Consider the following 12,665-nt stretch of genomic DNA (forward strand, 5'->3'; position numbering starts at 1 on the left):
CAAACTTCTCAGGTCTTTCAAGCCTGAACACAATCCACCTTACTCAACCTTGGATCCCAACCCCTGACTCATCGACGGTGAATGATACCAACCACAGACAGACTGTTTAAAGGCTCACACAAATGTCTTTGGTGTATGTGTCTATTTTTTAAGGTACAAAATAATAATAATAATTAGAATTATAATAATAAAAATAGCTATTTTGTGTGCTGTAGCAGTTCTTTTATAGCTCACATTAAGTGCAGCTCAGAACCCGCCCCGCCCCACCCAAAGAAAATACTTGTTAAATAAGGATTAGACAGGTCGAACACCATTGTAGTGCAAATAGTAAACGATTAAAAAAAAAACACAACATTTACAAAATATAGAAATGTTTGGATCCAACAGATGGACAAACATATTCCTTTCAAGTATCTCTCCTTGAAGAAAATAAAAATTAATCAGGTTACTTCCAATACAAAAAAGTCTCTCTTTTTTGTTCTCTCTCAGGTAAACAGTTTCAAACCTATTAGGTTGCATAGTTCTAAGATCATAAGCACCTTAACGAAATGTAACTTGGTTTTCTTTTCTCCTTGATCTTTCATGCTTCCCATTCTTGTTCTCAATGTTTTTCTCATGTTGGTTTTTGTTTTGTTGTGGAAGTGGTGCAGAAAAAGGTGTGACCACCTGCACACTAGTGTTCTTTTACCAGAATGTGTGTGTGTGCGTGTGGTGTGGAAATGCCTCTGTGTGTGTGGTGTCTGTATGGTGTGTGTGTCTGTGTCTGTGTGTGTGGGGTGTGTGCATGTCTTTGTGCAGCGTGTGTGTGTGCTGTGTGATGTATGTGTCTGTGTGTTTGTCCGTGTGTGTGGTGGGCTGTGTGCATGTCTTTGTGCAGCGTGTGTGTGTGCTGTATGTGTCTGTGTGTTTGTCCGTGTGTGTGGTGGGCTGTGTGCATTTGTGTCTTTGTGTGTGTGCATGGGCTGATATACACAGAGAGAGGGTCACACAGACATACCTTACGACCTGGGTTACTGGGTGGGAAAGTGCCTATAACTGGCCCTTTCAAACTCATGGCTTTCTAGATGCTACTTGGGTTGTGTCAGCCCACATTACTGCAGACCGGACAAGTTGACTTCGAGGCTCATACCGAAAGGGAACCGAAAAGGAGAGGACAATATTCCCATTTGAGCAACTGCTGTCACCCCTTGAATGCTGGAGGGAGAAGGGAAGGGCACCCCATTTTCCCTCTCCCCCCAAATTCCCACCTCCTTCACTGTTTCATCTCTGAGCCCTGGCTAAGGAATTTCCCCACATCTTCCTTCATCTGCTTCAGGTTTTGTTTTTAGTTTATTTTTTAAAAAATTTCTATTCTTCTGGTTGTTTCAGTCGGAAACCTTAAACATGTCTTCATGTCACCACTGTCTTCTCTGGACCGTCTTGCTCCCATTCCCCCCTGGGCTGAGTGCTCTATGAGCACCCACACTCCTCCACAATCATGTTCTGGATGTCCTTTTTGATGATGTTCTGCCCATCATCATAGTACAACATGGACATGGGTCTCAGCTTGGTGGGCACACAGCACGACTTGAGGTTGGCAAAGGGGCTGTGACCCCGCATGCGGTAGTGGTTGATGACCGTCGAGTGAAAGGACAGGGATGAGCCCGACGTTCCTGCTATGTGGCTGGGGCACTCACCCTCGCAGTAGTTGGCATGATAGCCAGAGGGAGCGATGATCCAGTCATTCCAGCCAATGTCCTTGAAACTAACAAAGAACTGTTTCTTACAGCAGATGTTGACCTTGCCGTCACACTCCAAGCCCCGCCGCCGGCGCCGGTGAGGGTGGTCTTCAGACTGGCGGGCCTGCAGCATGAGGAAAGGTCTGTGCGACTGTTCCTTCTCCTCGTCCCCTCCCGCCCCTCCTTCTCCGTCCCTTTTCTTCCCTTCCCCCTCCTCTTCTCTCTTCTTCTTCTTGCCCAGCAGCACCAGGCTGGCGCCGGTCTCGTGGCATTGATCACAGGCAATCCGAATGTCCAGGGAGCTCTTGCCCTGGTCCAGCAACCGCTGGATGCAGCTGGAGACGGGGAAGATGTGCCAGGTGCTCTTTCGAGCATCCACCACCTTCTCTGATATCAACACTTCATTCCTCTCCCCCATTAAGCCCACTTCCTCGGCCTCCTCCCCTGCGTCCCAGCCGCCCTGCGGGTGCTTCTGCTGCTGAAAAAGATGGATGGTGACTTTGGTCCGGGTCCTGTTGGCCTTGGGGACTTTCAGGAAGAGCCAGATTTCTGCACGCTCCACCACGGACAGGTCACTGCCTTCTTTGGAAATCTCAAAGTGCAGCGTCTTCCTGGCTGTGCCTGAGGACGAAACAGCCCAAGAGAGAGCAGGGATACTGTTAGTTCTGGGGTTCACGGCCACTCCCTAATTTCAGGCAAGCATGGGGGCCTCTGTTACAGACCCTCTCCAACCGGGCTCCTGAAATGAAGGCCCACAGATCTTAAGGACGGTTTTGACATTTTTAAATGGTTGAAGAAAACTAGGATGCTGTGACATGTGAAAATTATATGAAATTTAAATTTCAGTGCCCATAAAGTTTTACTGGCCCACAGCTAGGCTCATTTCTTTATAGGTTTTCTACAGCTGCTTTTGCACTAGAACTTGGATTTGAGGAGCCGTGACAGACAGCGTCCGTCTGGCCCACGAAGCTTAAGTGATTTACTCTCTGGCCCGTTCCAGAGAAAGTTTGTCAACACTTGCTCTGGAAAGAAAAGAGTCTGGATCTGCGTGTGTCTGGGACACTGGGTCTGTTAACTAACTAACTTAACCTCTGTTTCATCTTTTATAAAATGGGAATGACATAGTGACATTTGACCCATTATCCCATAGGTTTGGAAGGACCCAATGGGATAACATAGATGAAGACACACTATAAACTCTAGCAAGCTGTGGAAATACTATTTTCCCCAACGCAAATATGCACACACCCCCCGCTGTGTAAGTCTGCATGGCGTGTACCCACAGAGCTAGCCTACTCTTCCTCCTTGGCCACAACCCAGCCTTTTCTTTTATGTGCAAGCAGCCAGGCCGGCATGGAGTCAGGGCCCCTCTCCCATCATTTCTCCATTAAGCAGGTAAAGGGATCTTTCCCACAGGCGTATCTGTTTGCATCACTTGTTCCCTCCAATCCTTTACTGAGTTCTTTTTGCCCTCAGTATAAAACAGAACTGCACAGAACTCTGGGCTCTGCCTGAGCTACTCCCGCCTTCCAGTTCACTGTCTCCCACTTGCCCCAACCTCGTGGTACAGCCACGCAGCAAGAGCATCTCATACAATCTCACACCTCCAGGCAGTGACACTTGCTGTTCTTTCTGCCGAGAAGACTCCTGCCCCCAAAACACCATCCTCAGTGGCTGCCCTTAATAAGGTTTCAGTTTTCAGACGGGATGACCCTCTTCCTAAGCCACCTCTGCCATCTCCACTCACACCCTCCTGCCCGTCTAGCTTAGGACGCCCCAGGTCTGAGGTCCCGTCTGTGTCATTCACTGTCATAGCCCAGAATTTAGCAGAAAGTAGGCAATTACTTGCTTCCTCATTAACACATGGAGGCGCCCTTAGCATTGAGTTAGATGAAGGGATCCATCTCCTACCCCCGACATCCCCCAGACCACTGCCGGCATGTACCTGCTTCCCACTCTTCCGAGTCCAAATCTGACAACCATCTGAAAGTTCATCATAGAACTCACAACTCCCTGGGGAGTGGGGTGGGGTGGGGGGCTCCCTGCCTGGATTTCTATAGCTAACGGAAATCCAGCCATACTTATCACTCGCAGCCCTGAGATGTTTACAGTACTATACATTTTAGGCCCGGTTTCAAGTTCTCTGCGGCAGAAAGCAGGCTCTTCTGTGCATGGCGAGCTGTAGATTCTGTTCTTAATTTAACACATTCTGCACAGTGTGATTGTGCTAGTGGTAAATTCACGGAGGCCGGGGCCGAGAAGGTCTGCCTAGGAAAGGTGCTCCTCCTGCATCTCTGTATAAACTTGGGAGGAACACTGGCCCTGATGGCGGTGGTGGTGAGGGACAGACCTCGCATCTCTGGCGGGAGTTGAAATGAATCATGAAGTTAGGTTTATGATTAGATCACCAGAGCGGGGAGCAGTCAGAGAAGGAAACTGTCTTTTTTTAGGAAGCATGATGACTTTTTTTTCCAAAATGGGAATCCAGTACTCCCCTTTGCTTAAAAACGTTGGGGTGGTGGGGGGTTGGGGGGAGGGGGATGGTCGTTATTGTTTGTCTTCTAAGAGAGCAAAAGAGGAGAGTCCAGGAGACCGAGCTTCATCATTTCAATCTAAAAAGACGGTCGGCTGTAGACTTAACGTGGTAGGGTCCTGCCGAGACCGGAGGAAAAAGATGCCGGAAGCTGCCCTAGGCTCTGCGAACCGGCCCGGAGGAGAGTGTGGTCCCCTCCAGCTCCTGCACATCCGCCCTGCTCCACGGAGGGTGTTAACAAGCTCCCCGCTGTTCTCCCTTCTGCTTCCGCCCCCGGCCGGCTTCTGAAACCCTAAACCGCACAGGGTGCCACTCTAAAGACAAAGAGGTAGTAGCTGCAAAATTAGAGAAGCCAGAGGCCACAAGGTTCTGTTTTGTTTTTCTAGGAAAGAGTGTGAAACGGGAGAGTCTGTCCGTCCCCAGGCTGGGAGAGCCCTCTGGGTTTGACGTAACTCATTCCCACAGGCTCTGCTCTGCTGTAACCCATGTTTGCCAGCGGGGCGCTGAGGGTGAAGGGAGATGGTCCCCGGGTAAAGAGAGGGTCCAGGCGGCAGGGTGGACCCACCCACACTGGACTTTCCTGGAATAAAATCCAGAGAAGTCTACACATGCTGGGAGGAGGTGGTGAGATGCTCAGTGGCCGACCTGTACAAGCGACAGCGCGTGCAAATTGCCTTTGGAGGGTCAGCGAGGCCGAGGCCCCTTGCTTCCAGGAACAGCCTACAGGGCGGCCCCTCATTTCACAAGAGCTGGTTTCTAATGCAAGATATGCCTCCGCCCCTTCTTCGCAGGCAGCCTTACTTGGAAGCAAATGATTTAGTGTTCCTGAGAGAGGATTGTACAAAGAGAGTACTCATTAGAGGGGGCTCAATCTGTCAGGTGCTGTTATATTGGGATCAGAGAGTCATCATAAAATGACTTTCATCCTGGTCCTGGCTGGTAATTAACTGCATGGCATCGCCTGCGTACTGGGAAGAGGCACCGTGCTGAAATATGCATCGGTTTAATGATCTGAGCAGAGAGACTCGGTTCCCTGTATTTGCCTCCACTGCCTGCGTACGGATCTCTCCCCCATATTTCTGACATTTGGATTTTCCCCCTACTAATTGACATGCCTGTCGCCTCCTTCTCCTGGTGTCCATTTCTGGAACTGCTATTTGTATATTGCATGAGGTTTTATCAGGGAAAAAAATAAAACTGAGATCCAATTTCACGAAAATGCTGTTGCCATAATGCTCAGGAGAACGGGGGGAAGAGAGAGATTCAAGGCTTCCTAATGTCTACCTTACATGCAGGTACATTTTCAAAGTTCTATTGTATTCTGACTTATTAAGCAGTGCATATTTTTTTTCTTTTTCATCTAGCTTTCATTGCAGAAGGGGGTTGGGAGAATGAGACAGCTAGACGCTGGATGGAATTCATATATACCAGGGCTGTAGGTCTCCGAAAGATATTACAACCCTCAAATTTCTTAGGCATGAAAAATATAAGTAGTCACTTGATTATATTTGCTTTATCTGTGTTTTACCTGAGACAGATGGCTATACTGCAGTGATGTTTTCAGGCTGCTCCAAGCCTCAAATCTCTACGCACAGCAACTCGAAAAATGGAAGGAGGTTGCCTAAGGCTGAGGTGTTTAAGATCAATTGCTAGTCAGTTTCAGGTTGGACTTAAATATCTCCTGCTATAAAATCTCAGAATGGAAGTCTTCCCATAGTGCTTTGTGGTACAGCATCAGTGTATACAGGTGTGCACTGGGTTCCTACACTGTTACCTACCTATCTAGGTATCGCTGGAGGCTTTGCTAACCTTTCATTACCTGCTCTCTGATAATATTCTTTTCATCCTCTGTGCTATTTTTTCTCTCCCGAGCTTGTGAGCAAGGCTTGTATCACAGCCTGCTCCGCCTGAGTAATTCACTAAGAAAGTCCCACGCAAACGCATGTGGGTGATAATATTTCATCACTTAAACCTCTCTTGAGCTCGGTGGACACATACCCAAGGGAGAGAAAAAAAGGGCCTAAAAATGGGTAGGAGGGATGACTACTGCACCTCATAGGGAACACCTCAGAAATGTTGCTGGACAGGAGGAAAGACTTTGGAAGGCTGGAAGGGAAAACACCTGAAAGCACGTTTTCCTTTGCTTTTGTGCTTTCAGAATTTTTCAAGTGTTTTTGAGAACTCACTCACTGAACCGGCATGCCAAGGGTTAAGCGGCCAAGCTCCTGGCTGTTCCCCTCCACCCACATCAGGATACAAAATGCTGCACATCCTTCCCACAGCCCCCCTCCAGCATCTCAGGTTCACGGGCGCCTGAACAACTCCAGTGAAACAAGCAATAGTAACAAGCAGTGTTTCATTTTTGATATGGTTTTTTCCTCACCGGGGTCCTGCTCAAAGTATGCTGCCCTTCTCCATGTGGGTAATGATTCAATCCCTAATGTTAATGTAAAGAACCTTGTTGTTTATGGAGAAGTTAAAGTCACCATGGCGGGTGGAGGGAAGCCTCGGCGTAAAACGCGGCTATGACTTTAATTTTCCGTCCTTCACCAAGGTTTCCCTGTGCCTAGACGTGGTATAGTCATTGGTGGGAGAATACAGAGCTAGCATGTGTGTTCCCTGAAGCACTAATTTTGCATTTGGACTGTTTCCAGGGGTTTCTGCAAAAAGCAGCCAGTGAGGCCTTAAAGGTTATGCCTCCTTTAACCTACAGGAGAGGGTCTTGCCTGTAGCAGAACTACAAGTTTGGTTATAAATTAGCTTTTGATTTTTTTTAGCCTGAATATCTTTTCTTAGGATGTGCTATTGAATTGTAAGTGCTCAGCCACATTCCTGCATCTTTCATTTAAAGGGCGATGCAAAAGTTTAAATATTTAGAGAGAAAGGGATTTTAGTTTCCTAAAAGAAGTAGAAAAAATGCTGAAGGTTCAACCCACAGTCTTTCAGAGACTTCTTTCAAAGTTCCTGAGAACTCTTACACTATGGATTTTGGAGCTAGGAATCAGTTGGGTAGGAAGCATTCTGAACTACAGCTAAGAGATCGTGCCTGAGTATATTTTAGCAGAAGAGGGGGCAAGACGAATACGTGTTTTCAGGAAAAGTCCTGGGAAGGTACGATTCCTGGCTCACCAAATATGAAAACTGCATTTCTACCCTGACGCTCTACCCACACCCCGACTCCAAGGCACCTCCTCCACCGGCCCAAACCACTAACACATCTCTTTTCCCATCTTTTCCCAACCATTTCTCTCTAACACTCCCGGTTCGGAAACAAACACATACTCCAAAGTCATAAGCTCTGTTCCCACAAGGTGTTAAATAAATAGACTTTCTCCTCCCTGTTCGAAGTCACTTGTCATTTGTCGCTGTTGAAAGCCGTTGATAAGACAGGACAACTAGGCAACCACATCAGGGGAGATGGAAGAGGTTTTTTTGTAAAAGCCCAGGCGGCCGTATTAGGGAGAGATGTGTGAGCAAAGCAGTATTGCTGATGATTCATGGTCACATTTCTCCCCGCTCTGCTTTGTTTGCTTCTGAAATTTATCATTCCTCTGTCTTCCATAGAGCTCCGGAATGTTCACTTGTATCACTAGAATTCCCATTTCCTTTCCTTCTGTCTCATTTAAAATGTTACAGGTAGTAGTCATGTCCCTCCCAACCCATAAAATCCTAACTTTTCCTGCAGAATGATAAGCAGGAGGGGGTAGCTGATAATCACCAAGATTAGGGCGATTCAGGCTAGGGCTTCCAGTAGGTGAAATTGTGTTTCCCTAAAAGATTAACTGGTTAAGGAGCAAAAGTCTTTGGAATGCGCCCTCTTGTGGCCGATCATTTCCCATTATTCCGCGAAGAAAGCGTGTAACCCCTAAAGACACCCTCCAGTGAGGGCGAACTCCCAGGCAAGTTCAGAAGACTGGCGTGGGGTGATGGGAGTCAACTCCACCTTGAGACGGCTTTCTTGGGGTGGAGGAAAATAGTCCTCCCAGCAAGCTGCCTTCGACCCCTGTTGGGGAACATTTGTGTACATTTCTAACTCAAAGCTTCTGTACCTAGTATCTTCCAAGGGAGGAGGTTTACGTGTTGCTTTCAAACCCACATGGCTGGGCTATGTAAGCATTTTCTATTTCGTGGTGCTTGATTGGTCTTTCTTCGCCTATCCATTCTTCAACAAGTGCTATCAATTGCTAACTTCATTACCAGAATCAGAGTATAAATTTGGCCTCATAGGAGGACTCAAGGATACAAGGGTGGAGGGCTCAAGGGTGCTTTTGACCAGCGATTGTCACAAATGAAAAAAAAAAGAGAGAAATTAGGATAGAGCGGTCAAGAAGACCAGTGGTTTTGACTTCGATGACAATTATGGTGAGAGTTGGCTTGGCCCTACCCATCTCTTCCTCCTTTCCTTTAAGGCGTTAAAGTAAACAACAGAGGATTATTCTGTTGCCAACCTTGCAAAGAATACAGTCACCTCAGTGAGCAGTCTGGGGTGACAGACTTGAAAATCATTTTTGTTTGTGGGAATACACGTCAGAGAGCCTGAGGGCAAGGCTTCGCTGCTTAGTCAATAACAACTCATATCAGCTTTACCAAGATGGGGTGCTTTCCACCTAAGCACAAGGGGACAGACTCAGTTCAACAAGTCCCTGGCCCTCGAGTTTTTGGAGTTCCTCAACTGCGGTGGCCATGTCTTGGCCTTATTCAACCATCCTGATGGGCAGAGGCCACAATTAAACAGGAATCCCCAAATGAGGAAACTTGAGCCTGAAGGTTGCATCTAGGGGTGAACATCTGTGACATGCATGCAGGTGACAGATGACTTACTGACTGGATTCTATGCTGTACAGAACAGTTTCTAAAGAAAAGAAAAATGAATGCCCTTTGCTACCCCCTCCCCCAGGACCTTGACGTTTGACGTCGTTTGAGCATTGCTAAGGTTGAATTGTTCCAAAAGTAACACGACATTTTCGTATATTCACTACAATCAACCTGAAGGTAAATCTCTTTCCTGGGTCAGCAAAAGAATAGCAAAATACTCACATGGTACTTACTCTATTTGGAGAGTAGATTGTCCACAGAGCAGTCGTTTTTGTGAAATCATACAAAATCGACTTAAAGTTGAGGCATGAAACTTCTCAAACGAGAACAAGCAAGCGCGTCATAAACCTTTTCTAAGAATCCAGCGGCTCGCCCAAAGTCAACTCGTAAACTCAACCAGGAGGACTTTTGCATTACAGACCTTAAGCTTTAGTCAAAATGTGAGTCAAATGGATCCACCTTTTCAAAAAGTAGCTCAATTTCTTTCAAACTGAACACCTACCGGAAAAGATCTTTTTAAAAATGACGAGATTTCATATAACTGAGAAAAAGATTGGCACTGAGACGAGGGCCATAAGTAAGAAAGAAGGTAAAAAGTCAAATTCTTTTACTGCAAAATCTCTCAATGCCAAGAGAGTGATTTGCTACACAAGTTAGAGAAGCCAGAAAGTGGGCATATTGCTAGCATCAGGCGTAGAGTTAAAAGTGGCCAAAGGCAGAGGTCTACCTAGTCATATGATGTGGGAAAAGCCAATTGAGGAAGAGCTGCAATTAAGGCCATTCTGTGTGGCAACTGGTATATAGAAACATATACCATATAGGGTCCCTCTGTGGCAGAAGAAGCAGTCCCTAGACCACTGGAATCCCCATTCCCAGCTCAGGACCCCAGGAATGGTTGAGAAAAACTGGGTAGCAACTCAAAAACTCCAACCTGCCTTTTTTCACTCAATAAGCTTCACAAGATAAAGTCAAAAGTATCATGTCCTTTGCAGCTGCATCCAAAAAAAAAAAAAAAAAAGCTTTGAGCGAAGGAAGTCAGACGTTCTTGAAAAGAAAGAAGCTTCTGGTGAGACAGCTAAACTGCCTGCAGGACACCAGGGCTTTTCCTACGGGAAGCCAGCAAGCCTGCAAGCTATCTCCCCCAGAAGGATGCCCAGGTCTCTGATGGTTTTCTTGGAAATATAACATCTGAGTCAACAGGTTTTCAGGACTGGAAATTCTGAGTGTTGCCTTAATTGTTTATACTACTGCGGCAAACTTTTAAACAGCAATGCTGGGAGTCCCGGCACATACTTTACTGGCCATATGCTCCACCAAACAAAACAATGGCATTCCTTTCAAATGGATTTGGCAAGGGAGACAGTTCTTTAGCCTGGCATTACCATGAAAGTAACATGAAATTAACACATCTGTGTGACTGGGCTGCATGCAGGGGCTGGTAGGCTGGCAAAAGGATCTGGGTCACCTAACTGTAAAAATAACCTGGCCCCCAGGGTCTCCAGCCCGCCCTTTTGACAGGTAATTTTTTTCTTCAGCAACAGGTTAGCTCGGTCCTGAGCCAACGATGAGAATCTATGTATTAAAGTTCTTCCTCTTAAGGATTGAGGGAGCGCTCAGCGTAGTATCTGAGAGCACTTTGTCAAGGTTGCATTCCTTGGCCGAGAGCTCTTAGTAACTTTACAGAGAACAAAACTCTTTTTTTCTTTTTTCTTTTTGGTTCAGAGAGCAAAAGTCAGTGCTCCGAAAGGGACTGCTGGTTCAATGTCATCTGTTCCCTAACCCCCCCAGCCCCCAAAGTTGCTTTTCGCTGCCTAGAATGTGATGCTGTACTCTTACAGGCAGAATTTCTAAAGGTCAAAATGACTGTCACTAATATGCCCTGCTTCTCGGATGTGGCCCCTGATTGGATTTTTTTTTAAAGAAAAGGGGTTGTTTTTAAGACAATGACTTCATCTGTGCCATGCCGCCCCGATCCCGCGCTCGCCGCCCCTCCCCTCCCCCCAGTAAAAACTTGGGATGGGGTCCGGAAGCCTCCAGGCTCCCCCGACACCCCCTCCCCGCGGCCAGCACCCGAAAATGCCCCGGCTTTCCTCCGGGCTGCTCTGATCTGGTTTCCCCGGCAGGCCGAGGGAGCCTCTCTCAGAGCGGCTTCCTGCTGCAGATCCGGCCGAGAGCTTCCTCCCGGGCGACGGGCTGAGATACGCAAGTGTGACCTAGCCACCTCCTGCCGGGGCTCAGCCCAGGAGCCCGGCTCTGTGCGGTCCTCTCCCCCTCCCATGCCGTCCCCCAATAACTCCTGACCTTGCCCGGCAGGGTACCCCTGGAGGGCAAGAAGTTCCTCCCAGGACTGTCAGAGCAACGTGACCCCCCCCCGCCCCATCCCCCCAGGGCCAGCACCCACCTGACTCCGCGAACGTGATGATCTCCGAGGTCTGCTCCATAAGTTCATTCATTTCTGCCCTTCTGCCGATGTCATCCTCTATCTCCACGTACCCGTTCTCCCCGACTTTGCCCACATGAAGCTTTCTGATCGCGTTCAGAAGCGCCGCCTTGGGTACCGGCTGGGTGACATCGGGTCTCTTCTTCAAGTGCAGCATGTTTAAAATGTGCTTCTTGACGGCCTCCACCATCTCCGGCTGAGAGTTGGGTACGTCCTTTGGGAGGGTGGCCAGCGCACAGGACGGGCAGTCGGGGGTTGCACTGTGCCCCTCGGATCCCGGGGTGGGGGAACTCCTCACTATAATCCAGCAACTCGCCAACAAAAATCCTCGTAGCCAAAGCAAGGGCATCCTGGCAGCAAAAGTTGTTGTGATTGCCCTTTTTAAAGGCTCTGCTTTTCCTCCCCCCCACTCACGCACAGGTTTTTTTTTTTTTTTTTTCCTTTTTGGGTTTTTTTTTTTTTTCTTTCTCCTCTTCAGTCAATTCTCTGGAACAAGAACAAAAAGTTTTCTGTGAAGTTTTGTTTGCAGGTTCCCTCTCTGAATGCAGTCAGTGCTGTAGGTTTGTAGCTGTCAGGGAGGAGAGTTCTGACTGTCTCCCAGTAAAAGAGAAGGAGGGAGGGAGGGAGGGAGGGATGGAGGGAGGGAGGGAGAGACAGGGTTGGGGGGGGAGACAGACAGAGACAGAGAATGGATGGGAGGGAAAGAGAGACTGGGAAAGAGGAGAGAGGGGGAGAGAAGAGAGAGGGAGAGAAGGGGGAGAGGGAGAGGGAGAGAGGGAGGGAGGGAGGGAGGGAAGGAGAGAGAGAGAGGGAGAGAGAGAGAGGGAGAGGGAGAGAGAGGGAGTGATTGGCCCTAAGTGAGTGAGTGAATGAGAGAGGGAGGGAGTTTGTCTGTGAGTAAAGGCTGTGCTTAGGAAGGGGAGGGACAGCCCTTTCTGACAGGCTGCCTGCCTTCTACTCACTGCTCCCTCACACACACCTCTCTTCAAATATCACCGATCTCCTCTGGAGTTCTACTTTCCCTTCTGCAAGAAATTCTCCTGATTTGCTGCTCTTGCTGTTGCTTCTTTCCCCTTTCTTTCTCTGCCCAGAGTCCCCTGGCTTCACCTTCTTCCTCTTTTGCAGGGGAAAGCAAAGCCCCAATCAATGGCCTGTCTCC

The 12,665-nt window shown here is 48.0% G+C and overlaps 1 protein-coding gene across 1 annotated transcript; it reads right to left on the reverse strand.

Moving 5' to 3' along the window:
- Positions 1–320: 320 nt before the first annotated feature.
- Positions 321–12,091, reverse strand: INHBA (inhibin subunit beta A). The gene is made up of 2 exons (XM_060156216.1): positions 11,468–12,091; positions 321–2,339 (listed from the first exon to the last, which is right to left on the reverse strand). The coding sequence occupies exons 1-2, from the start codon at positions 11,853–11,855 to the stop codon at positions 1,450–1,452; spliced, it is 1,278 nt and encodes a 425-aa protein (XP_060012199.1). The 5' UTR covers positions 11,856–12,091; the 3' UTR covers positions 321–1,449.
- Between the last annotated feature and the right edge of the window lie 574 nt (positions 12,092–12,665).

This window comes from Lagenorhynchus albirostris, chromosome 8 (assembly GCF_949774975.1).
Source record: "Lagenorhynchus albirostris chromosome 8, mLagAlb1.1, whole genome shotgun sequence".
Taxonomy (NCBI): domain Eukaryota; kingdom Metazoa; phylum Chordata; class Mammalia; order Artiodactyla; family Delphinidae; genus Lagenorhynchus; species Lagenorhynchus albirostris.

What these genes read in the sequence shown, in the direction of transcription:
- INHBA (XM_060156216.1), bottom strand. Translation starts at nt 11,855, where the DNA reads ATGCCCTTGCTTTGGCTACGAGGATTTTTGTTGGCGAGTTGCTGGATT. An exon ending in CATCACGTTCGCGGAGTCAG is followed by an intron (nt 2,340 to 11,467) that starts GTGGGTGCTGGC and finishes TTTCGTCCTCAG; the next exon opens with GCACAGCCAGGAAGACGCTG.